This window comes from Ornithodoros turicata, chromosome 4 (assembly GCF_037126465.1).
Source record: "Ornithodoros turicata isolate Travis chromosome 4, ASM3712646v1, whole genome shotgun sequence".
Classification (NCBI taxonomy): domain Eukaryota; kingdom Metazoa; phylum Arthropoda; class Arachnida; order Ixodida; family Argasidae; genus Ornithodoros; species Ornithodoros turicata.
The window spans coordinates 71072389-71099344 of NC_088204.1; the positions used below are offsets into that span (position 1 = coordinate 71072389).

Genomic DNA, 26956 nt, shown 5'->3' on the forward strand with positions numbered 1-26956 from the left:
AGACGTAAGGGTATCGTTTTGAGAATCGAGCAAAAGTCACCCTCACAGCCATCGCCGTGAATATAATCGCGTAATCGCAGCAAATCCCGATACATTCGCGTTTGCACAAAGGTTGCAAACCTCTGCTCGGGCGTCATGACTGAGACGGAATGAGAGTATATACACAACCTTTTTTATTGATCGTGAGAGGTTACACATGAATTAGGCTCCAGCTTTGGTTTCGTAGCCGGGAAGACAGCCCAAGTATGGACGAAGGCTCGAGTCTAACCAATGGCTGGGGTTTCTCGACCAGAGTCAACTGCAACGACAGGTGGTCAGCTGATCGCCGATCCGCAAAAAGAGGGTCTTAGGAGGAGGCTTGACGGTTAGCACCAGGGGTAGATATCCCGTCAGTAGCCATTCGTAGTCTGCATGAAAGAACTGTGAGAAACACGTGTTTTTATCTCAAAGACACACGTACAATCTTCTTCAGTCATAGAGTGACACTGATGGTCCATCTTCTCCATCTTCCTTCAATAGTCGAAGTCCTTCGCAACGTACGTCAAACGGTACTGTCCGACAGCCAAGAAACGGGCGTATCAATCAGTCCGCCCAATGCTTTTCCTCTGAAAAAAATGTGACCGATTATGAACGTATTAAAAATAACGCGGAGGCGTACCTTTAGATCACAATTCACCGCAGTTGGTGCAGAAGAAGCGAGCGCTGCCAATTTCCCAAAATATGTAAGGCGGGAAAAAACAGACTTCACACGCAGCAAAAGTGTCGTAAACTGGAAACGAAACTCTTCAAACATTTCGATGACGGTGATGACGACATGGGTATTACTTTCGAGGATATACCAAGCTGAGCATGATGGCATGAGAATGTACCCGTATGCGATGACTTTCCATCTCCCGACAGGTGGTTTTGAGTGGGTTGATCCTTCGAGGTGGAGCGAGATCGATTTTCTCGACATTCCTCATATTTCGGAAGTGAGTTACGTCTACGTGGTAGACTTGTCATATCCCGAAGAACTGCACGCTCTCACCAGGGATTTTTCCCCTAGCACCCGAACACAGGTGCGTGGACGAGAACGAACTCTCCCCCTATCAGCGACACCTGAAAGATGCATTGGCGCTGACCGCCCCTCCCACAAAGAAGCTCTTGCTGACGTGCTACGACAAAGAGCGCTACTTCGTTCATTATGCATTGCTCGCTCTGTACGTGAGGTAGGGCACGAAAATAAAACGTGTTCACAGCATTCTCTCGTTTTGCCAAGACAACTTTTTGCGAACCTTCGTGCAGAGAAACGTCGTGTTGAGGAATGCCGCGACCACGAAATTCGAGCAACTTCTGTACAAAACCATGTCGAACAGTACGTTCGGTAAGTCAATACAAAATGTGAGACGCATGAAAAGGTACGCTATAGCTAGGGTTCGTGGTTTTCGGCATTTTCCGAAAAATGCCGGAAAACACCCCCGAATGATTTTTTTCAGATTCGGAATATTCCGAAAAAATCCGAATTTCTCGTATCTTGACAGCTGCCATTCCTGGAACCGCCAAAGGGGAATCCCCTTGGAATCTCTCGTTGTCGACTATTTCTCGAGCGTGGCATCATCTTCGGGCTGTGCCTTTGTTTCGTTGTGCTTAAGCGGTTATAGGAGGATGACCTCAGCTCTGTTGTGCGGTCGGTGACCGCCTTTTGGCAGCACACGTACTTAGTGACACACCTATCTTTAGTGAATTTACTATTCAGAACCTGTGTGGTCTGTTGCTGTCCGGTTAAAAAGAGATCACGAGTGTACGGAGCTCCCAAACGGTTTCAAAAGCCGATCGCTCATCCCCTGCCCTAGCCTTCTAGTTCATTTTTGTGTTCTTTGTATTCCTCTATCTACTCCCTTCCAGTTACTACTTGGAGTGACCCTTGTTTCCATTCGTGAGGCACTTCAAGGCACTTCGAGGCACTTCACTGTATGAGGACTTATTCTTATTCGTTCTATGAGATGAATCTCGTATGGATGATATAAAGCGTGAGTTTTTTTAATATGCTGTATGCCCTGCCCCTCAGGTGGATATATCTCCTATTCAGTTTTGGACGGCCCGTTCCAGCACATGGCCTTTGTTATCGCAGTGCGCCTTAAGCATACTGGCTATTCCTGTTTCTAGCGCTAATGTTGAGCGCGCGTCCTCTAAACTGCGTGTTATTAATCGCAAGGAGCGAGCCGCTATAACAGATGCGAGCATGATGATGTACGCTTGCATCTATTACAACAAGAGGTAGTCTCCTTGTTTGCTGGTTTGGCACAGGCAATAGAAGACATTGTTAATGAAACCATTAATCGATTCACTTCTTTTCAGTTCGTTGTTACTTCGCGCGCAAAATAGGCTTTCCTTCATGCGGAATAAATAGATGCCCGTATTTGGGCATTTATTTTTTGGGCGCAATATAGATGCCGAAACAATCCGATTTATAGTCCCCCATATAAATGCCGATAAACACCCCCCGAATTGGGTTGAAAATAAATGCCGAAAACCACAAACCCTAGCTATAGCCTACGACAAAGAAAGCGCGCTCCGAAAAGCTAGCTCCATTGACGGTCAGCATTTTCACATTCTGAGTGATAAATGCATCTTATACGAGATGAAACAACGCCGCATCAAATGCACGCACCCCCTTTACGTGGGCTTTTCCATTCTAGAGATATCAAAAATCCGAATGTACAGCTTCATCTACGAGTCGCTCTTTTGCAAGTCCTGTGCAATTGATCTACAGCGATACGGACAGCATAATTTTTTCTCTCACGTGTGAAAGCCTGGAAGAGCAGCTGATGAAAATTGAGGACGACTTAGATCTGTCCTCCAATCCAGCAGACCACCCACTTTTCAACGACGAGCACGCGAATCAGATGGGGTACTTCAAAGACGAGACGGGAGGCGGAGTTATTCAGGAAGTCGTAGCCATCCGAGCCACAATGTACAGCATTCTCTTGGCTGGGACACACAAGCAGTTCGCGAGAGCGAGAGGAGTTAAGAAAGACGAAACAAGACGAAAGAGAAGAATCATTTATTGCACGAAGTGTACCGAGATTCTTTGTTCAATGAAAAGACAGTCTCTCAGAAGCAGTGCACCATCCAGAGTATAAGGCAAACGATGTACACCATTTTGAGACTCAAGAAGAGCTTGGTCCCTTACGACGGCAAACACTATCTCGTGGATGCCGTACACTCCTTCCCTTATGGAAGTTGTGAATACGGTAAGGTTTGCTGGTGTTTTGACGCGTATCGCATTACGATAGTACTCGCTCTTTGTGCAGCAACGGAAAACCCGGAAGAGAGCCCGAGACCGTCGTCGTCAGGGATCGAGTGACCATGGAACAAAGAGCTGCATGCGCATGTAATCGAGAATAAAAGTTCTAGACGAGACATGCTCTCTCTCTCTCTCTCACAGACAGAAGAAGCACGGGTCATCGTGGCAGTGTGGTAGCGGAATGGGTATAGGAAAAGAATGACCATTCCGTCATCGTGCTGGTACCGTGACCTGCGCAGTGACGACGCTGCGATGGAGATTCCCCATACCCTTTTTCTTGAGGCAAGTCAGGGAGGGTGCAGGCATCTATCGTCAAACTCCTTTGTATGTATTCAATAAAGATGTTTCAGTGAAAGGAAACACAGAGTCTCGTCAAAGTTATTCGGACTGTTTAATGTGTTGCATGTCCATAACCAAACGGTATTTCAGTAAATCAGTGACAAAGTTCACGATGTAGACTGCTTGCAAATGTCGCTGCTTCCGCTGGGCGTACTTAATATGAGCAATGGCACGAGCAAGAAGGTCCACGATGTCTGCAGAGATGTAGTTGAATTCTGCGTTGGCCAAGCTCGCAAATTCGCTCGTCAGTCCCAGGGGTCCGTCTGGAACCGTTATACAGACGTTCTTGCAACGGGCGTAGATCCTACGCACCATCTCCTGCAGCGGGCCTGGAGAGATCTCTCCTATATTGCCAAAGCCTACCATGTCTATCACGTAACGAAAAGCAGTGATGACGAGGTCATTTCGGGGACTTTCGTTGTTCAAACATTCCTTTTCCACTTCTTCCTAAGAAGCGCGGGTGCGGGAACAATTTTGTAACGAGTGGTAGCTGAACATCTTCACGTGTTGATGACGCGAGCGCAGTGCGCGCTGCCTTTATACAAATAAACGCGTCAAAAGAAACGAGAGTGAAACCTGGTTACCGCTTGGAGCGCGTGCGCGCAGTGGAAGGAGCAGAGAGTGAAACTGAAACCACCCGCAGTCGGGTGGACGGACGGCGCAGAGGGTGCTAGGAGCGCGCACGCATGTGTAGCTGATGCGGCACGGCGCCCCAGTCACTTGCTCACTGGCTGTCGTGGAGAGCAAACGTGCGCTCGGTTGCTCCGCAGTCCCCGCGCTCACTCAGTTTCTGCCTAGCTCTCGGATGGAGCATCGCACTGTCGCCGCGGGGTGAAAGGTGAGTGATTTGCCAATGTTTGCACGTTGTTTCACCGAGCTCCTTTTCTCGCATGTTTGCCGTGGCCCGTGTTTAGACTTGTTTAGTTGTGACCAACGAGTGATTTGCCGATGTTTGCGCGTTGTTTGACCATGCTCCTGTTAAGCCTTTTCTCGCATGTTTGCCGTACATGCATGTTTAGCAGAGAGCAAGCCTTTTTTTCGTGTTGGCGCATGTTTAGCGATGTGTGCCCAGTGGTTCCCGCCTTGTGTTAGCTGCGTAGTGTTGTGAAGCTGTGGTTAGGCCTAACCGATCGCCCCCTAAGCCTTTTCCTCGATGTGTACTGTTTTCTCCGTGCTGTTTAGCAGTAGCGGTTAGACCTTTTCTCTCGCATGCCTAGGCTTGTTTAGCAATGTTGCCATTTTTACCTGCCGCTAGTATCTTGGTGTTCTCTGTCTTTCTCGCATAGAGCTATGATGGTGGCGCCATATGGTGTGATGCCTTGCAACTAAGTGGCCACCTGTCATTGATCTCTGCAACTGCCCATCGCCAACTACCAACATGGCGGGTGCTGGTCACTCGGGTGTTTCGGAGCGGTTTCTTCGTCACGGCGTCGTTGATTTTCGAATAAATTGTTTCTCTCCACTCTATTTCTATCTGTTTCTCTTCTTTTTTTTTCTTTTTTACGGACACAGGTTTCCATCAACTCACATCTTGGTCTGGAGACGAGATAGATGCTCCCCAATTAGTGTAATCACTCCCTGGAGGGTGATTAATGTAGGGGGTCCCAATTAGCTCAAATTGCTAATTAAATCGTGTTTAGACGAATTTGTGAGTTGCCGGCAGTCTGTGTCCAGTCATTACTACTCGTATGCGGTTGATTTTTCGTAGATGCTTACACAGAGATGCCACTTCCTTCTTAATGAAGAACTATGACGTCTTACCCGAGGGTACTGCCTTTTCTGTTTCATCTCCCACTGTGGTAAGGACGATGTACTTTCCTGTGATTGTTTTAGGAGTCGAATGGTAGACTTCGGTCCGAGAGCACCTACCACCCCCGATCATTGAAAGAGAAGACATTTTACCCATATAGTGGTTTACCAAATGGACGTTCCAACCAGCCACTCTCGTTTTACATCCATGCACTTGGGAAGGTCCTGGAGTCCTTTGAAAACCCGTCGGCCGGAGCCTGACTAAGACCCAGGCCGCTAGGTCCTGTCAAGGCTTCTGCCCTTCGCCTTACATCACCTCGGCACGGCACGTACGTACGCACGGTGCCGAGGTGCACGCGTGTGCACCTCCGCACGGAAAAGGAGTCTCTTAACACCTCACGGCACCCTGGTGATGCCGTACATCACCAGGTACGCACGATACCTGGTGATGTACCGTGCGTACGTTTGCACGGTACGCACGGTACATCGTCGGCCGATAGCACACAGTTAGCAAGCCGGGCTCCGACACGTACACACGCAGACTAGGGCCGCGTTTTAACGCGCTAATCGCCGGTGTCCACCTTTTGAATCAGCATTTTTTATGTAAGATGAAAGATCCAACATCGGGCCATGTCCTGGCAAAATATAAATGAAATAAAAAGGGGCCTTTTCGAGAAACGGACACTCAAAATCCTTTTTCGATATACCTTAACATTTGCCTGCTTCGGCAGATACCTGTAGGGGTTATACACACGATCTATATATCAGATGAAAGAGCATTAAAAGCTGAGTGAAGTGGTGCCAAATATGGAAGTTAGGAGTATCTACAGCCAGAGGAATCACGCGTCGAAGTTGGAACAAAACTACGAGAGAGAGCATGGTTGCAAATTTTTATATCACAGAGCGTTCCTACTGCGCAAAAATTTGCGCTCGCACTGCTGGCCTGTAGGCATACTAAAGCATTAGAAAATGTCACCACAGAGTATTTTAAGACTCGGGAGATATGCGCGAGCAAACACGGCAAAACTGAAGCACTCGAATTCAGGGCCGGATTTTCTCGATTTTTTTGCGCGAAAACTATTCCACAGAAATTATTCATTTTACCGCTGTTGATCATCATGTACGATGAGCTTCTAAATGTAAAAAAAAAATAATGAAAACCGAGGAGGTCGATGAGACCTCCCAGCCTGAACTGACGTGAAACCCTATGAAACCTTACTACGTTCGGTAATTGACTGTGGATCTCTCGTTTGGTTTCCAGAAGTTGGAACGAGAATAAAAGAGCTTGAAATGGTCCAAAGACCAGCTATTCGCTTCGTGTACAACAAATTTTCCAGCTTTGACTCACCAACTCCAATGTTCCACACGGCAGGGCTTCCGAATCTCCATGTAACAAAATAAAGTGCCTAAAAACTATTCTCCATCCATACTTAATGACGGAACTTGCATTCCAAAGTACAAGTACTGGAAACATTCTGACACTGGTAGTCGTCGCAGAAAGCTCAGCAAACATTTAGTGCAATATCACTTCAAAGCAAACTGCTTACGGTACTCCTTTTTGCCTAAACTCATTGATAAATGGAATAGGTTGCACCAGACGGCCATTGATCGCGACACTGTCCCTTCTTTTGTCTCATGTATTCCTGAGCTTTATCGTGACTCATGATCGTGTTTTCCTTAGGGTTCGAAGCCTGGGATCCTGGAACCTCGAAATCCCGGGATTTCGCAAGGCCAAACCCAGGATTTCGGGATTATAAATTTTCGACTTTTCTGAAAACAAATATTCGGTGATGTGAGTGAAAGGGAAAGAACGGTGTCCAACCGACTTTTTGTTTCAAGCGTTCCTTCCCCGAAAAATATCATTTGCAATCCGAAACGCTTCTGGCACCGTAGAGGTTCAGCATAGCGGCCATTCTCTATACCATGCACCCTCCGTTCTTCAGATATCTATTCACTGCGAGCATTTTGCATTTCCAATTGTCTACTCTTTCGAAATCGCAGCTTTCGTAGCTGGGAGACGTACGGTTGGGAACAGAATGGCTCTGAGCTCTCTCCCATCTGATAAGTTGCTCAGATGACAGGAAAACAGGTACAGTCAAACTCCTTTATAGCGAACTCCTTTTTAACGAAAATACCACTACAGCAAATTTTTTTGCGGTCCCGCTGGAGCCCTATAGGTCCAATAATGGACATTGTAGTAGCCCAGTGTGAGAATGGCTTATATACACATGGCGGATGACTACACGGATGATCACGATATCACTGTGGATACCACATTTTCCCCTCCTCGTAACAAATTAATAAAACATTCCGAAACGCCGTGTCAACGCCGATAGTCAAATTATAACGAACTAACGATTATTATACAAATATCAATTTTTAAGCGTCAACAACCAACTTACGTATGCATTATTTACAATACAATACAAATTATTTACGATCACGAAAAGTCATTCAAAATTCCAAGAGTTCGAATATTAATGACAATGACAACATCAAAAGTCAAATTAACAACAATCAAAGTGAAAAGTCCATAGTCAACAGTCAAAGTCCGTAGTCAAAAGTCAAACAGCCCAGTCAGTCAAGTCAACAGTGACAGTCAAAGGCGATGGTAATCCCTGAATCTTTCGGGTTCACGTCTCACACGCGTACTACGTCGCAGTAATGGCTGTAGAGGTGGTGAGGTTCTTGCTTGCATGGCATGTTGATCGTGTTGCTGGTCCGCTCTGTCCTGCATGTGCTGATCCGTCTGACCTGCCATGTGCTCCTCCTCCATCCGTGCTGAAGGTGCAGCTATGCCTGATGTACCTAGTAATTTAGCAGCTGTGGAGTTGCTGTGACCCACGCCATTGAGTCCATTCGACGGCTCGTACGAGGCAAGTGGCGTCGAAAACCATGGAACCAGTGAGAATCGCGATTGGTTCCATACCCTGCCGTCTTCAAGAAGATACGCTCCGTAGCCTCTCTTCTCGATCACTCTCAACGGTCTAGAGTAGCCAGGCTGTCCTTTTCGTACGTGGTGTGGTAATTTAGCTCTTACATATTGTCCAGGTCTGAAGACTCTTGCCTTGGCCCCCCTTTTCCTGTCTGTGTAGAATTTTTGGTACTGTTGCTTCACAGAGACAGTTCTCCTTGCTTCTTCCACGGCATTAGGTGGACACTTCGGCAGCCTCATCCCAACAGTGTGAATGGAAGTCCGTATTTTGCGTCCATGTAGCAAAACAGATGGTGCCATTCCAGTGGTACCCTGTGGCGTAGAACGATATGCCTGTAAAAATTCCAACACCGCTGTCCTGAGTGATGCACGTTGCAGCAACGCTGTCTGCACAACATTCTTAAATGTCCCGTTTAGTCTTTCCACAAGTCCATTTCCTTGAGGATAATATACTGAAGTAAACTTGTGTCGAATTCCACGGAGAGTTAGGAATTGTTGAAACTCTGTAGGCCGAAATTGTGATCCATTGTCCGAAACGATCTCACACGGATATCCCTCACGGCTAAAAACACTTTGCAGGAACGAAATTACAGTACTTGCAGTGACAGTATTTGCAAAACACACTTCTGGCCATCTGCTAAAGTAATCGATAAGGGTAATAGCAAAACGGCACGACAAAGGCGCACTTTCTATCGGTCCGACGACGTCAATTGCAATCTTTTCCCAAGGTCCATCTGGTAACAACACTGGGCACAACGGAGCGCGCACAGTCTTTGCTGATTTATCAACCCTTTGACAGATTCCGCAAGCACGAATGATGGCTTCCACATCAGCGTCCATACGTGGCCACCAATAAATATCCCTGAGCCGTTGTTTGCAACGCACCATGCCTTGGTGTGCTTCGTGTGCCAGTTCCAGTAGCTGATGACGTAAGACTTTCGGTGGGATAATTCGTTCCCCACGCGTGAGCATACTGTCCACCAGGGACAGTTCATTTCGTACATTCCAAAATGGCTTAAGCTCGTCGCTCACCGCACTCTTCCTTTCTGGCCACCCTTCCTCAATCAAACTGCTCACTTGCTGAAGTTCTAAGTCTTTCGTGCTTTCTTGCTGTAACTCTTGCTTCTCTATGGGCGCTGTGATGAGACAAATCTCTTCCTCAGCCTCCATCTCATCTTGAATCGGTAGTCTGGATAATGCATCTGCGATGAAATTATCGGAGCCCTTCTTATACTCTACTACAAACGAGTACCGCAAAAGTCTCGAAGCCCATCGTACAATTCGACAAGGTCGGTGCCCTGACCCTTGCGTTGTCAGTAACGATACCAATGCCTGGTGATCTGTCCTCAGTGTAAATTTTCTTCCCCATAAATACAAATGCCATCTTTCGCAGGCCCATACAGCGGCTAGAGCCTCCCGTTCGGATGCGGACTACTTCCGTTCTGCTGCTGATAAAGTTCTAGATGCAAAAGCAACTGTATTAATGTCATCTCCATCCACCTGCTGTAACACTGCTCCTAGTCCTTGTCCTGAAGCATCCGTAGTTACTACAACTGGTAACCTGGGGTTAAAGACGGATAGCGTAGGCTTCGACGACAGGATCTTCTTTATCCTGGTGAAGCTCCGTTCTGCTGCTTCATCCCACGCGAATGCAGACTTTCCTCGCAGAATTCTTCTGAGCGGTTCCGCTTCGTCCGCGAAATTTTGGATAAACTTGGCGTAAAAGCCGACAAGTCCGAGGAACGAACGCAATGACGAAAAGTCTTTAGGTGCAGGTAGCCGCAACACAGCATCAACGTTTGATTGCAATGGTAGAATTCCTTGAGCATTAACCAAGTGTCCAACAAATGAAAGTTCTGGTACGTCAAAGACACACTTGTTGTTCAACTTAAGTCCAACGGCTGAAATGCGGCTTAACACAGCTCGCAGGTTCCTGTGATGTTCTTCACGAGTACCACCAAAAACAACAACATCATCTAAATAACATATAGTACACCGCTACACCCCTTCAAAACATTAGTCATCATTTTCTGGAAAGCGGAAGGTGCTGAGGCCAAACCAAAACAAACACGCTTAAATCTAAACAACCCTTCATGTGTTATAAAGGCCGTGAGATCTCTGCTGTCCTCACTCAATAGTACTTGATGATATGCCGATTTTAAGTCTAACTTTGAAAACCATTTAGCACCTACTAGAGATACCATCAGTTCATCGATGCTGGGCAAAGGGAAACAGTCAGCAATGCAGCTTGGTTTGGTGCTCTCAGATCCACACAAAGACGAATAGTACCGTTTTTCTTCTTTGCAACTACAATTGGTGACACCCACTCAGACGCGTCCACGCGTTCCACTACATCGTCGTCCAGAAGACGCTGTAGTTCCCGGGAAACTTCATCGCGCACTGAAAAGGGTAAACGGCGTAGTTTTGCCTGCACCGGTTTCATATTATCACATAGTTTGACCTTGTGGACGTAGCCCCGTGCTAACCCTAAGCCGTCGGTAAACAGGTGCTGAAATTCTTGTTGTAGTTCTTTTGCCATTACCGGCGGGGCAACAGATGTTTGTAAGCAGCGCAAGGACTGTCCCTCAATGCGTAGCTGAAGCGCAGCAATGCCGTCGAGGCCAAGCAGCGTAGCTCCCGTGTTCACCACATAAAACACAATTCTTGAAGAATGTTCCGCGTATGTCACCTCTGCTACGAAGAATCCTTCAATGGGAATACATTGCCTCGAAAAGTCAAGTAAACACACAGAAGTCGACGTCAAAGGATGCTGAGTCGCGAAATGCTGGTAGACTTCGTTGTTCATTATGAATACAGACTAGCCCGTGTCAACAAGAGCTTCCACGTCCCGTCCCTCAACCTGTAGCATGACTCGAATATGTTGCGCTCTCGAGGAGTCTAACTGTAGCACCATAGGCAATTCGTCCTGTGGCTCTGTAATCTTCGGTACCATTGCATCTTGGAAACCGGCATTAGTAGCATGTCCACACTCGTACCTAGCTACTTGTCTACTGTCGGGTAAACCTGGTGGATACTCAAATTGATGCGATACGACTCGAACATCTCCAGCTGACCGGCACATTTTTGCAAAGTGTCCAGTTTTCCCACAAGCCCTGCAGGTTTGCCTTTTTGCCCGACACACACTGCCATTTGCCAAGTGGGCCTTAGATCCACATCGATAACATTTCATTTCGGTCTTGAGATGCTTGCTAGTCCTTTGTTTACTTTTCACATGCGCGCTATACGCATTCGCAATACGGTACACCTGCTGATTATCTTCGGTCATCTCGGTCATATCTCTGGCTTCCGCAAAAGTTCTTTCCATGTTTCGTCCAACTTCAATGGCGCGTTCAACAGTCAAACGCGACCCTTCCGACAACAGTCTTTCACGCAGGCCGGGAATTACAGTTCCTGCTACTATTTGGTCTCGTACCATATCGTCCTGTAGCATTCCGAAGTCGCAATGGATGACTAAAATCCGAAGGTCTGTCACAAAGTCATGAATGCTCTCTCCGGGCCGTTGCTTGCGTTGACGAAAACGGTGTCGCTCAGCAATTACATTTGGGGCATGTACGTAATGCGCGTCCAATGTGGCCATAGCAATCTCATAAACATTTGGCTTACTTTTTGCACTTGTCGGTTTCTTTGCTGTCTCATCTTCCGACGCTGCACTTCCTGATAATTGTAGCGCTGGAACTACTTCTGGTAGCGAAAAGTAGATACGCTGCCCTTCGGTCCCAACCGAGTGCAGCAGTATGGCTTTACGTTGCTCCGCACGAAGGTCCTGAGCTCCCGAAGCACATAGGAACAGTTCAAAACGGCGTCGCCACTGCCCCCAAGGAATGTCTGGCTTGCCTGGTTTCTCCAGAAACACCGGTGGCGGAGCCAGTCCAGCAAAACTTGCCGTTGTCGCCAGGCTCATGATGAAAAGCAGCAGCCGAAAAACCAGACGCACGGCGACCAGCCTTGTCTTAGACGAACGCATTGTCACATCGTTGCAGACACACTCCCATCGAATTTTCCATCGTCGCCAGTTTATCTGTAGTAGCCCAGGCTGAGTGCAGCGTAAGAACCCTTTATTGCATGTGAGAATGGCTTATATACACATGGCGGATGACGACACGGATGATCACGATATCACTGTGGATACCACAGACATCCTTTTTAGCGAAAATACCTTTACTGCGAATTTTTTCTGCTGTCCCCTGAGTTTCGTTGTAAAGTAGTTTGACTGTAGTAGGCATTAACAGCGCTAATTGTAAAGTGCCGAAAGCCAAGCTACCATATATCGACGTTCAGGTGAAGACATCGAGGTAATGGTGCAGTATTCAGGCACCCCAACCAAGGTACGTTGGATGCTCCGTCACGAGATATGAAAAGCGAATGAGAGAAAATGGAGGAAGAGCAGCCTCCGCCTCAACGTTGACATCACTAGGCTTTGTATAAAGTCTTCGTTACTCTGATTTCCATTTCCATTTAATTCCCTCATTGCGGCGGCGATAGCAATGGGGTGGAGGTAAACATTGCTTCGAGCACCGTGTGTCGGACATTTCCGGCGCACATCAAAAGAACCCCAGGCGGTCGAAATTATCCGCAGTCCTATCGGTCCTATCCTGCGGAACGTGCAACATGTCGCCCCACTGTGCAGACTAACCTTACGTGTAAGATCACGGTACCATTACCATTATTATCTCACGGCGGCGACTGCCAAATTCGAAGCAGAAGTAGCTCCATTGGATGCTCTGCTCCCTTCCCGGATCGCGATCATGGCATGTGTGGAAGAAGAAGAAAAGAGCGTCACGCGAGAAGAAGAAGAAGAGTCTTCCTTTCACGCAGCAGTCACCCAACGATCTCGAAGCCCTTCAGTACGATGACTACGACAACGTCATCGAGCAAATTTCTCGCCCTGACTACCCCAGCGGGTGCGTGTACTCTACCGGATCCCCATTACGAGGAACTGAAACCGGTCTTCCCCCCAGCAATCGACAACCTCTTCAGGTCTCCGCTCACCTTTCTAATTAGACTTCTCCTCCAAAAAGCGCACGGGCTCGGTAAGTTGCACAAATAGAGAAGTCCAGTCGCTCCTGGTTGTGCTGAACAGTATGATGTGGATTTTCTAAGCAGTTGAGAATGGAAGCCTTAATGACTCATTATTGGTCTATGCATGCCTTACATCAGTCACCCACGTTCCCTATAGACCTCATTATAAATAACTTAATGGATGTTATACCTCCTAACAAGAAAGCGAAACCCATGGTAACATTCTCGAATCTGCATTGTGTCCTCGATGAAGTCCTGCGCAACCCGAGCCACAGGACGTGAAATCTTAGTGGTCTACACTTTCTCGCTGCTTTTCGATTTAAGAACTGCCTTACTGCAGAACAGAAATTACGGATTGTGACGACATACTTGACAAAGCTGCATTTTTCAGATACCCTGCTCTACGTATGGCAGATAGAATGGAGCAAGAACTACACTCAAGTGTTCGACGCTTTATGGAAGGTATGGTGAAACATCGGTGGTTTCGGGGCTCCTAAAGGGACTGCCCCATCTGGAAACGTGTGTATGAGGCCGATAGAAGGCAAAGCTTCTCTTCCAAAAACGGCAAATTTATTAAATAAACGAGTTTAAAGATTTGCACTTCCTCTGCAGCTAGGGAAGCCCTAGCGATAATGACACAATGATGACTTAACGCAAGCAAACGAATGGGAAGAGTAGCGCAGGCGATTGTCTCTGACATCAGCTGCTTCGCGACATACATTGCGACATACTAAGTGAAAAGTCCTCGGTAAATGTGGCCGACTCGAGTTTTGAGTTCTGATACGTCCATGTTGCGTGGAACACGGGGACACGCTCGTGACTGAAGGAACACGTCAAACGCAAACCAGAAACATTCCATAAACCGGTCACCATGGATTTTACTACACCCCTCTGGTCTTTGAAACGCTCACCCTGAAATTTCTGAAATTGCCCAGAACAGCTCGGATACCAATACATATACTATACCCATAAACATGTGTCCATAAGCATACACCCTCCTTGGAATTTTGGTAGCCCCCCCCCCCTCCCCCCCGAAAGGTCGATTTCTGTGGAAACTACTGCTTCCCATGGTGCATAAGTCCGAGGACTGGGCGAATATCGAAGACCACACAATGCTCGCCCGGTGCCTATACTACATACAGGGGATCCCAGTGTCACTGAATTTTAGTTAAAACACATAGAATCATGCGGTGAACGGCAATTGTTCTTACTAGGTTTTTGCCACCTCCTGATGTGCATGTCATGTAACATAAGTTTAATTATGTAAATGTTTGCGAACTGAACTCGGAAGTTTACCAAATAAATGTCACTTTTCACCCCCGCCAATGTGAAGATCGTGCCGAATTTACTCAAATTAATGATAATTGACAGGAATATTGAGAATCTATCGTATCGGAAAATCATGCTCTACGGAGTTCGCAGACGATAGCGCGAGACGAATTTTTCAGTGAAATCATTGTCAGTCCGGCAAAACGTGATTGGAAACCCAGCCCACACCGGCATGGTAGAAAGACATAACACAGACATAGCTTATCGCGTCCAGCCTAGGCTGTGCCAATACCTTCCCTCTCCCAATTTCAGGGCTGGGTTTCCAAACTCCTTTCGCCGGACTGACAGCATTGCGCTCAAAAAGTCCTCGTGCGTTATACTCAACTGCCCCGAGAAGCATGATGTTCGGCCATTTCTCCCTATAGGATAGATCCACAATATCATTGTCAATTATCATAAATTTGAGTAAATTCAGCACGCTCTTCATGTTGGTGGGGTCAAAAAGTGACCTTTACTTGGCAAATTTCCGAGTTCCCTTCGCAAAAATTAAACTTAGGTTACATGACATGCACATCAGGAGGTGGCAAAAACCTAGTAAGAACAAACGCCGTCGACCGCATGATTTTAGGTGGCGCAGTTTTTCTTTCTTTTTTTTTTTGTTGGAATTTAATGACACGTTTTCTGGGACACCCTGTATATGCCGTTTTACCGATGACACCGTACACAACGTCCCGTACACAACGTCCCTTCCACCTGCCGGTCGGTAGCCAAGGGCACTCACTGATTGGCCTTGCCCCAGTGACCTTTCCTCCGATTTCCAGTGAGAGAATTACGGTATACTATCAACGTCCGTCGTCTGCACTTGCCATGCATTACATCAAATTGCACAGAAACAACTCCACCAATTAGCGTCGGATTTTCGGCGTTATTGTCTGTGATGTAACGAGCGAGGAGTGAAATGCTATTGTACTTCAGGAATCGACCACGATGAATGCGACAGTCCCTTTAATCCTGATGGGGCGTCCTCACTATGCCGATCGGCTTTCTCGGTGTGCTTAGCCTATGGCTCACTGTCACGACCTACTCGATTATAATGACCATGTCATAATCGGTAACCCTTATGAGGGGCCCTTCCGCACGATCCGCTACTCATTGACACGCGAAATCTACATCGTGATTGGACAATGGAAATTTTGAACGCGCAGAAACGGACGTACTACTACCGTAGCAGACGACAGCAACAGCTCCTATGAAAACGCGTAGAACGATGATGATGATAATCAACTTTAGAAAGAAGCATCTCCCGTGAGACATTCATCGCTTGTACAAAAATGGTAAGGTAAGCTGAAATACAACGTATATAGCAGAAATTGCTGAAGCAATAACTGCGCCGATGAGGAGCGCCACCGCTAGCTTCCAACTGCGGCGCTGGGAAGGGTTGCCGATGACATGGTCGTTATAATCTAATAGGTCGTGCTCACTATGCCAATCAGTCTTGTCGATCGGCATAATGAGCCGGAACGGACACTTCTGACATAGAGCGAATATTCAGACAAGTGTGCCATAAGTAGTGTACCAACTCCGGACGCCCTACGAGTACGTTGTTCTGTCCTGATTTCGGCAAGCTTGCGTTACTCTCTATTCCAGTTATATGAAACATTCCCCAAAGTGATTCGAGCCTCCATCTGCGTGCTCTGCATGTGCATCTTGCCCAGCGCGATGAAGTCATTCTGTAAGTGTCTCAGCAGTGACGACAACGCTACGACAGCCGGCACTTCTCTCCGAGCGACGACCAAGAGGTTGAGGATGGGCCCGAGCAGAATGGATAAGGCGCATATGTTTATTGTAAACTTCATCTGGCTCATCATTCTCTTCTTTATGGCGTACGTCGGACTTTTATTTTTCTTTTTGACTAAGGTGTTCATGCATGGCGAAAGGAGAACTATCTTGATAACTGGAAATTTTGCAGTTTGGCGTTGGACCTAAAGCCGCTCATGAATTCTGCCAATAAAAATCGTGTGCTTGCTTAACTATTTCGTAAAAGCTTTTGACAACAAACAACACCAACGATAAGTACATGTAAAGCAATCGTGAGTGTTGCGTGTAGAGTTTGTTCGCAGAAACCTCGTGTTCTTAACCACCGATATTTAGAACAGGCTGAACTGAAACCACGTGCATTGTACAGCAGAAGGCTCGCTTCGCTCAGGCTTGCCTATCATAGACAGCAGAAGAACCGTCTTTGTTCGAAATATTGACGGCTTCGGGATTATTTTCCTTGCTATTATGCATTTCGTGCGCTGGGTTTGTAAAGTAAATTCGGGGGCTGCGACCGAAGTCGACCTATAGGTAAATACCGAATGGGAATCGCGCCTTGCCTCGAAAAGTCTCGAGAGGCTCTTTGTATATTCGTGTTCGACAAGTACTTCGACAAGTACAATAAAAGTACAATATGACGGTTTAATTTTTATAGGGTTTCACTGTTCGTGTGCATCACTGCAAATAACGTCATGGCCAGGACTGTCCTCAACCTGCACAACTTCTCTAAGATTGTGGAAAAACAGTATCAAGAATACCGCCTCGACATCTACACGGTAAGCGAAGCTCTCTGTTCGGTATCCGGCGCCACGGTGAGAATTGGTCAGAAATGTGTGCGCAGCTATATGTAACGTTTGTACTCCCTTGCAGACGACATCCTGCACATCGGCTGAACACACCAAGCTCGTATGGGACTCCCTGGAGCCCATTTACCAAGGTGCGTCGGGACATAATATATACTTATTTGGTATACTTTTATATAGCCCTATAATATTTTCCTCGCTGTGCATTTCGAATTACAGGCTGCGTGTCCAGCCTCCTAGCGGATCTTAATGACCCATTGTTCTCCGCAATAGATACCAACGCTGTATCCAACTATCTGGCAGGTGAGTCCCTTTGGTCGTCCACACCACACGGGATTTACAGTTATGGAACATTAAACGCAACATTTTTCCCGTCAGTGCTTCCAAAGCTGTACAGCGAATCTTTGCACCTGCAGCTCTCCGGGACGGTGCTTAACGTTGAGTCTGAGAATATCCAGGTGCTTTTGGCAACAGCGCTGTCCGAGGCGGACGCTGTTCAGACAGACTGTGATGATGGAGGAGCTGCACGAGCATTCTGCAACGACCTCAAGAACAGTTACGCCGCTCTGAACAGCACCAGTTTCACCTTTCACGTACGAATCTCTTGAAATATGGATGCTGTACTACTTACGCCATACTGAAGCCTCAGCCATCGTATAGGCTTCGCAGATCTGCCATTATATGAAGGTCCCTACGTACGTCGTCTTTCAGGTCGAAGACATAACTAAGCATGTCAACACCTTGAAAGACCTCATTCTACAAGGCAACGACGTAGTGCTGTTGCAGGTAAGCCAATGTTCCTCTAGGGTCAAGTATGTATGCGACATGATGTTTATTACCCGCTCCAGGGTATTTCCGATTATGTAACCATGAGACAAGACCCTGAACAATTCTTGCTGGGCAGGATTCCACGTAAGCGACACTCGTTTTTGTGTAGCTCGTTAACACAATGTTGGGGACTGTCATATTCGTGTGGAATTCGTTTATGTTTCCATTTGCACGCGCACACAAGAAAAAAAACCTTAAAGCGGCGAAGATGCCGGAGTGACATATAATTAGGGTTCCAGGTATGGGAGCCTTTTTTTTTACATATTCGGAGGGATTTTCAGATAATTGGGGAGTTTTTCGTCGCTTATTTTTTACAACTCAGTTAATACATCAAAATGGGGAGGAAAAGCTACAAAGCTCTTACAGCACAACCTGCAGATAACATCTCTATCATGCTCACTTGGCATCGTGCACATCTTGCAATCCGCGTATTCGTCAATGAAGTCGCAAATCAGGTTCTTTTTTATTCCGTGCTAGCGACGCGAAGCAACTGCGGCTATAGGCGGCGTACAGACGTAGACAGATGCAAATAGGACAACAGGAAGCAACGGGGGCCGGGTGGGTTAGTGCGCGTCCTGGGTCGACTTCAAGGGGAACTGTGCCTGTATTTGTCCGGAAAATGTGCCGAAAAACCCAGGGAAAACCTCAGACTGCTCGATCGGTGGTAGGATTCGCACGCATACCTTTAGTACGACCTTGATTACCACCGAGCTTTCCACCATTTCGCTTGCGTCCCATATATGCGTTGTTACAATTCGCTGTCTAGTCAAGGACACCCCTTAGCTATGCGCTTCGACAAAGAAACCCCCGCCCCTCTCGAAAGTGAAGGTCTAGATCCGTCTCTGGTTCTCCCTTGTCCGATTTGAGGAGGAAAGGAAACACTGTTTATACAAAGAGGAAAACCCTAGTCCATCGACCTAAGTAATGGCCGAAATGTCGAGTAGAGTGACGAAATTTGGTAACCTGTTCACTCACTCCCATGTTGAGGTGGCCCTAGGTAAAGATGAAGTGCAGTCGCATTACACGGATGCTTCGCGCATCGTTAAATCTCTTCCCTCGTGTTGCTCATGCTCAGGCTTGATTAGAACGGAGTTTATCCACCAGCTTGTCTGCATTGACGCCATATTATGTCAAAGAAGGCGCACAGCGCTGGGTTTGTGGATGCGGTAACTTCACCAATAACCCTGGTGGTTACCGTGATACAGGGATCATCCCAATGAAGACTACTGAGGGATGCTCGGACGTTTTCTGTGGTGGGTGGTTCACTTGAACTACCCAATACCAGAGCAAGGGGCTTAGCACACCCCTCCCTCACCTGTGGCGCTATCATCTCTCCCCTCCCATTTCCTCCTCCTCTCTACTTCATCCCCCCCCCCCCCACTGGGTGCCGCGAGTCGCCACTACAGAGCCGGCCGACCGCACCTTCCCCCTACATCACCTCAACCCACCGCCTCCGCCACGCTGCATTTTTGTCAAGAGGGTCACCCCTTCTTGTCGTGGGGACTCGCACAACTATGAGAGGCAATGACCACACAAAAAGCCAGTCATCCAGTCGTTGGAGCATGGCTGCTCTTGCTGTGCCCTCGTTATGTGGAACCTCTGCAAACGGTCTTTTTCGGAAAAATCTGAAAAGCAGAGTCGTACCATATATGATCAGCTTCAGCATGTCGGTGGCGTACTTTCCCTATTCCAGATGCGAACATAACAGCAGCGGCATTGGATACGGGTTTGGAATACATTTCCAGCCACATCCAAGCGTCATCCATCCTGGGAGACGTGACCTACTTGACGTCGTGGGCCGCCAGCTTACTTACTAACTTGGAGGGGGTTTTGGCTGCCACTGTCTCTTATGTGTATTTGCTGAACATCGTCCATCTAACGGGCATGACCATCTGTTGGTTCTTTGCCTTCATGAGCGCCATCGCCGGCCTCTTTGGAAGTACACAACCGGGCCTTCTAGACAAAAGGACCGCCACGTCACTGATGCACATTTCTACCTTCGTCCACGAGGTGCTTGCGTTTCAGGTGGGTGTACATAACTCTTCAATGCACGGAAGCGGGATAATTTGGCGTGGCTTTCCCAGTTCGTAGTCCTCAGTTCGACGCTTTAAAAAACTTCACGGCACTGCACAGCGGATTACTTTAGCGAGATAGGCCTGAGCCAGTGTGTTGTTGCTTTCGAATCAGACAACTTACCACCGAGCTTCGCACGGGATGCTGTGCATATGATCCTCTTTAGGTCTGAAGTGCGTGCGCGTTTGGAGAAGTACAACTCGAGGGCGCGACGTCGTGCACGCCTACGCGACTTGTTATCACGAGCCACTGTATCCGATACAAGTGCGAGCGAACCGCTCAAGACTGACGTCGACACGCGCAATGACAACGAAAGCTACATACAATGAACGTAATGGAGAGCGTAACATGAAACGTGTGACTGTGAACAGTGCCATGGCGAAACGGCAGGATGCATTCTACACACAAATAGTTCGCTGTCAAAGGATCGCCTGCAGATGTTTTCCGGTGTCTCTAACACCTCCTTGCTCAGGGGCTTGACAAATAAGGCAACAGTGTCCTTACGGCACCTCTACTTCTATTATCAGATCTTCTTCGCCTCGTCAATGTTCGTTTTCGTTGGTGTGATCGGCGAACGCAGTATCTGTGACGCGATGCGGGACATCCGAGACGAGAACATGTTAAACTTCTTGCGGTACATGGAAGAGTCCAGCTGGTACAACTGGGCGACTCAGCTTCCGGACATTATGGACCGTTGCAATAAAGGGCTGCCCATGTACGAGGTAGGGCCATCAAAACGACTCACCAAATTAACCACTTCAGTGAACCCAACCCATGATTCCCTCTCGCAGGTGATGATAGGCGAGAACACGGACACACTCGTAGCCCAGGCGGCGTCGGATGAAGTCTCAAACGCCCTTCGGCATCTTCAGTCTGCCGTTTATCCTTCCAATTCGCGGCTATACGATGGTCTACTCACTGGACTCCTTAGCGAGAATACCCTACTGTTGTTCAACGAAACATTGGGACTCCCTGTTGCCGAACTTGGCCAGCAGGGGAATGCATCGCTAGAGGTGAACATCCATTAAACAATTGGCTTTTTCGTTTAAGGGTTCCTGAGTTCCCGCTAAATTACGCGCAGGCCATCGTGGACAACAGGATGCAGCTGCTCCATACGGTCGCTGATAATTTCTTCCACTACTACCAAGCGTTACCCGATCCTAACGATCAGGTGAGATCCCGGTCTGCTTAACGCGCCCATGCGTTTACGTGTCCACACGGTTCTAGAGCTATAAGGCCTTGCGTATATGTAAATGCGACGTCAGGTAGGTGTGTGTGAACGCAAAAGGTTTGTATCGCATTCACTTATTGCGTCTACTCGCATCCTCACCACCGAATTAATTGACATGGCTTGATGGAAGAGGACTTACTATGGTGTTTTAGTAGATCGGAAGGTGTTCACTTTGAAGCGGATGACCTGACATTGCTTAGCTTGAATTTCATTTTCGTAGAGTTCTTCCAATGTACCAAATCTCTCTACTGATGATAAGAAGTTAGGATATGCTTCCAAACGCGGATATAGTTCTGTGCCTGCTAGATGACTGACTGGATGTTGTGCTGAACGTGCAATATGCGATATCACTTTCAGCGTCAACAGGAGCAACAAAGGATGATTGAAAAGATTGCGCAGCTCGTCAGAAGAACCGCTAATCAGATGCACGTTATCAAAGACGTTACGGTAAGTCATGCACTATCCTGTAGGGCTCGCATATGGTGCGTGGAATCTGAGTATATGTGCAATCAGCTAGCAATAACACCTTACGGCATACTCTTCCCTGGGCACTGTCGATGTCCTGGAAGGCTCCATGAGGGTACTATTCAATGACATGGCTACCTCTTGAGTACCCTCAATATGGCTACAAATGACATTAGCATTCCACAAACATATGACAAACATTACCTGCACTTCAAAAACTGATCTATTGGGAGGCTGGGCGCGTCCCAGGATACACCCCGTACATGTAGAAGTCAGTTCCCGTCACTCCCGTCCTTCGGATATTGAGTGGCATATCGTAACCTAATAGGGTCCGATTAATTTCAGTCAACGTTCAACAGCCAAGCGGCCACCGTTGCTCGTTTCAATGCCGTTCCTGCAAGGGTATGTGCTGTGTATGGTCGTTGATAGTGTTGCATGCAGCTCTTGTCTTTGCCCACAGAATGCCGCCGCGATGCAGTACGCAACGATGAATGCCTTGCACAATACGCTCGAGAACGCCACTGTAAGCATAAAATTGCACTGGGCGCTGTTGACAATGTGCTAGGGAACATATAGTCAGCGTTCTTTTTCAGTCGACCCATTGCTTGCGAGACGACGGTGCTAGGGCGCTCAAAGAAATCGGCCAGAGTATGCAGTACACGGTACGTTCGTATCCAGTTTCATAATATTTGTGTATTCAAATATAATCAGGATGTCACAAGCCATCAACTGTATTGATTTTGGCACACGCGAGGAGGTGCACTATAAACAGTGAAAGTGTGCACTATAAATAGCGGTAGAAACAGTGGATGACAGTAAAATGTCGCACGTTGCCTATATGCTGAAATGACGTGTACATTCCTTTGAACAACTAGCTATTGCACAAGACTGGGAAGTGTGCATACCTCAGTTATGCCTTCAACTTGACCGTCTACATGCTGTGCGACCAGATCGTCTTGCCCTTGGTATTACCTCCCATATCTTGTATCAAACCTTGTCCTAGTGGCAAGTCATTGCCACAGCGCATTAGTGCAAAACCGTTTCTTCCTTTCAGAATTACTACTGGGTCGGTATGATTTTGTTCTGCATTGGTTTCATGCTGTCCATGGCGATTGGTTTCGACCTCAAGCACCTTTATCGTCGGATGGTGGGCCCTTCAATGCTCATGGATGATGTTTGATACCTCCAATCGATTATAAAATGAATACAACTACTACTGTACGCCGAGTAACGTGTGCTGGCTTGTACAGATTCCCATGTCCTACTGCATGCATTTTTCTTAGCGAATTGCTAACTGGAAGTGCAGGATGAACACGTGAGCAGAAGGGCATTTACTGATCAAGCGTGCACCGTGGGACCCCACGTCGCTTCTCGAAGATACTACCAGTACATGACAAATAAAATTCATTTAACGTTGAAATTCTGACAGTGTGCGTGACTGACATTGATTGTGTGATCCAGGAAGTAAGCTAAAATGTAAGGCCAATTTTCGAGTCTTTCATCGAGTGTAAAGATTCCCTCTATAACAGGCATGTGTGAAAATTTCCATAAATGAGAGGGAGTAATTGTGCTACGGCTTTATTTCAACACCTAAACGGGTGAAGCTAAAAAAAATATACAGGGTTCCCGCTTAATTGGGCTAGGCTTTTGTTTTAATTGTTCACTTCAATTCATTCATTGTTCAATTCTTCACTAACTAGTTCTCTATATAATTGGGTGTTTACGTCGCGAGACAACTGAGAAACTAGTCAAACTAATGCCTAACGGCTAACCTCGTCCTCCTCCTCCTTCTGGGATGGGATAACAAAGCAGTGTTGCACTAGGTTAACGTAATTTTCTCGCCGGAAATCAAAATGACCGCGCTCAGTGCTTTCAACGCAATAAGGAATACAGGCACTCTTTCCTTACAGGCATTTCCTTTTGAATCCTTCACCTCACCACGCAAGTAAGTAGGACAGCACATGTGTGAATCATCGCACGCTCGCAATATAACTGTTGCAGGACAGCGTGTGCACGGCTCGGTCCGCATAGGCGCCCCAAACATGGCGGAATGCCGGTAGGTTTCCGTGCGGGCTACGAGATGGCGCTGGGTCACTAAGCGTTCACGGGTTTTCATGTGTTTCGCTGAAGGTCGTGATCGGTAAGAAGTTCCGAAAGCGTCCGAAGTTAGTTTAAGCTTTATTTAATAAATGAGCGCATGCAAATGCGCCGCTCACTGCTCGAGTTCTTGGCAGATTTCTCAAGGATGAAGCCTAAAGAGCTTTTGGATAGCAGCACCTGTGCAGCGGAGTGACCTTCGTGAAACACCTGCAATACTGAATACCGTAATACATTTGCCTGTTCCTGACTTGTACTGTTTGCCTCATCTCCATCCGCTGTCATCTCTCAGTCTCATCTCAGCGTGTTGATATTTCATCGTACTTCGTTATCGCTATGCATGTACGAAAGTTCCTCATAAAGAGCGTAAATGATAATTTATTGAGGTTATTCTAAAGTAGAAGGGAAGCCGCAGGCGTTGCTGCAGTTTCCCGCATTGCGCACGTCAAAAGAGAATAATCGATATTGTTTTTGGCAGTATTTGACAGGCGCGTTATTAATCCGCGCCAGTAGAGCGTATCACTAATTTGCGGGACACACGGGGCCTTTTATCCTTCCAGAGGTGGTACGATGACAGCTCCATAGGCGGAGATCGGCAGAGGTATGTCCTTGAGGCATTTCCATTGGAATTTGTTGCTTGACAACTCCATGGATGAGACGTCGGTCACTGGATGGTTGGGCTTCTCCACATCCTGGCCACCCACGACGAAAGTTTCTCCATCTGCAAGTGATACTAGTATTACTAGTTATTCTTTTCCTGTGTTTTTATGCAAGATTCTTTGCGACACTGTAGACATTAATTGTGCTTATAGAGCGGGGGGAAACGGGATCTATAATTCCTGGAGCGCAACTGAAGCAATGATGTTATTGCATCACGGTTATCCGCGTGGGTGTGGGCAGCACGATTCCAGTTAAAAACAGCCCTTTAGAAAATGCCGCTGGTGTGACCCTCCCTCGTCGGTTTGCGCGACGTGGTTACTTCAGACGGATAGTGGCGGAAAGGGATTCCTGCTGTTGAAGGGGTCACCTCGTCCCCGTACACATTAGCTACCAAACACTTCGCATGCGCAGTCATTATAGTAGAACATTTCACCAGAAGTGTCATTTGTGTGCGCAGGGGTCGTGCTGCTATGGGCACCGACATCAGTTGAAGGAATAGCTCCCTCAAAAACAAGAGGAACTCACTGTGCTGTATGATGTGCGCGTTATGGCGTGGCGCAGGCATGCTGGCCACCTGCTTCCAGGCCTTTTTGCCGTCTGTGTACACTAGGATGTCGTCGATGGTAAGCAGCTTTCTGCCTGCGCTCGCGGAGTTGTAGAAGATGCCGCCGAAGCAATATAATTCCGCATCGTTGACGTTCAGAAGCGACACACACGTTCGTGGAGACGGTAAGTAGCTCGCTGCGTATGTCCACCTGCGCAAAAAGCGGACGTCGTTTCTACTGCGGTTTCATAACACACCAAGTGTTACAGGCATCCGACAGTTTTCTTAAAACCAGCCGGTGCATATTCCCAAGTATCATAAATATGATTATCTGCTCCGATGATTCCCTGGTCAAGTGAACATCGTACGCAATAGTATTGCACCACATCGAAGAAAAGGGACAGCACACATGGGATACACGTAGTTTAAACGTCCAACCTCTGCCCCGACTTAAAATTCGATTGTACTTCCTTCATAGGCCATAATAGGTAGTGTTGCTTACTGGTTTGTTGCTGGATTGTAGACTTCAGCATATGCCGTTGAACATGTCTGCTTGCAAGTGATCTGCACGATGCCCCCGACTACCCACAGGTTGTTCTGAAACGCTGTCACTCCCATTCCCATTCGACCGCAGTACAGGCCCTTGTCCAGTACGGTCCAGGAGTTATCATCGTGGTTGTACCATTCCACGCTGGCCAGCAGCCTTCAAGAAGAAAATGTCAGACAACTCACCTAGAAAAAGAGAAGTTGTCGAGGCTACTTACATATCATTAGCGTCAACGCCGCCAACAGCGTAGATGCGGCCATTGACGACAGCGACTCCGTGATAACCCCTTGCGTGCTTGAGCGGTGCCACCACGCTCCATTCCCCGGATCGAGCATTATAACGGAAACAGAAGCTGGTGGATATCCGTAGGCCGTAGTTAGCGTCGCGGTTATCGAAGCCCCCTGTACAGAACGTAAGGCTTTCAGCAAGCAACGTGTATCGCGGAGGAATCAAAATACAACAATTAAGCCCCACGGACGCCCGTGCAAGGCCCGAAACGTCATTTGACGACAACTCGCTTTGATTTGCGAAACGCAATATGTCCGAAATGCCAATACTAGCAGTGGTAGCAGCTAGAAAATCCCTGTAATAAAATCACGTATAATGTGCGAGAGTTATACGTCGGTATATCTGTCTATGGGAGCTATGTATCAGGTATATTAAACATACATGAACCGTTATGCCAATGTCTTACGCCTTTCCTTTTAGGCAGCACGTGTCATCTCAGAAGCTGGTTGGAGGTTACGAAAACACCGCACCTCCTGTAACCAGAAATAACCGCCCGAGCAAGATATAAGAACAGATAAGGTTTAGGTCATCCGCATACCCAACTGTAGACTCACGTATGAGGTCCCCGGCCGCATACGCAACCGCACTACTTGGAATAGGTGTGTCCACCATGACGACCAAGGTTGTTTTTTTACCGTCCAGACTTTCTAAGGAACGTTATGTCATCCACCGTTGTCCGTTTGTTAAAGGCACGACAGTTATACAGTCAAACCTCGCTTCTCAGAACCGCCTCTCTCAGAAAATCGTTCGTAAATCGAGGTATTCGTATATCGAGGTCCGAGGTGTGCAGTGCACAAATACCTCACCAAACCACGGGAAATTGATTTGAATAAGTTTTATTTTCGAAAATACTGCGTAATTGTGCTTTGCACCATACCTTCTGCAGGGTCTATACTGTTTAGAAGAGATGACAGAAGTCTGACACTTGACTCATCCACCCGGTCCTCAAAGTACCGTATCGCGCGCGGATGAGACTGCTTCCAACGG

At 47.4% G+C, this 26956-nt stretch overlaps 2 protein-coding genes across 2 annotated transcripts in view; one reads left to right on the forward strand and one right to left on the reverse strand.

Moving 5' to 3' along the window:
- Nucleotides 1-13103: 13103 nt before the first annotated feature.
- LOC135393416 (uncharacterized) lies at nt 13104-23211 on the forward strand. The gene is made up of 19 exons (XM_064623856.1): nt 13104-13360; nt 13741-13811; nt 16266-16501; nt 17089-17209; nt 17304-17370; nt 17456-17539; nt 17615-17829; nt 17948-18022; nt 18085-18148; nt 19758-20089; nt 20665-20859; nt 20929-21150; nt 21219-21308; nt 21726-21815; nt 22179-22235; nt 22294-22356; nt 22427-22495; nt 22709-22798; nt 22888-23211. The coding sequence occupies exons 1-19, from the start codon at nt 13180-13182 to the stop codon at nt 23011-23013; spliced, it is 2448 nt and encodes an 815-aa protein (XP_064479926.1). The 5' UTR covers nt 13104-13179; the 3' UTR covers nt 23014-23211.
- Nucleotides 23212-24290: 1079 nt separating this feature from the next.
- The window catches only part of LOC135391816 (uncharacterized), a 37317-nt gene continuing 34651 nt past the window's right edge, over nt 24291-26956 (reverse strand). The window contains exons 10-13 of the mRNA XM_064622292.1: nt 25899-26082; nt 25637-25837; nt 25116-25345; nt 24291-24651 (exon numbers count right to left, since the gene is read on the reverse strand). Of these exons, the coding sequence (XP_064478362.1) occupies nt 24479-24651; nt 25116-25345; nt 25637-25837; nt 25899-26082 (788 nt within the window). The 3' untranslated portion in view covers nt 24291-24478. The remainder of the gene's footprint in view (nt 24652-25115; nt 25346-25636; nt 25838-25898; nt 26083-26956) is intronic.

Bases quoted from the DNA above. Each gene is read 5' to 3' on its own strand.
- LOC135393416 (XM_064623856.1), top strand. From the start codon at position 13,180: ATGACTACGACAACGTCATCGAGCAAATTTCTCGCCCTGACTACCCCA. The intron at 17,210-17,303 runs GTAAGCGAAGCT...ACTCCCTTGCAG, and splicing joins ACCGCCTCGACATCTACACG to ACGACATCCTGCACATCGGC. The intron at 21,309-21,725 runs GTGAGATCCCGG...TATCACTTTCAG, and splicing joins TACCCGATCCTAACGATCAG to CGTCAACAGGAGCAACAAAG.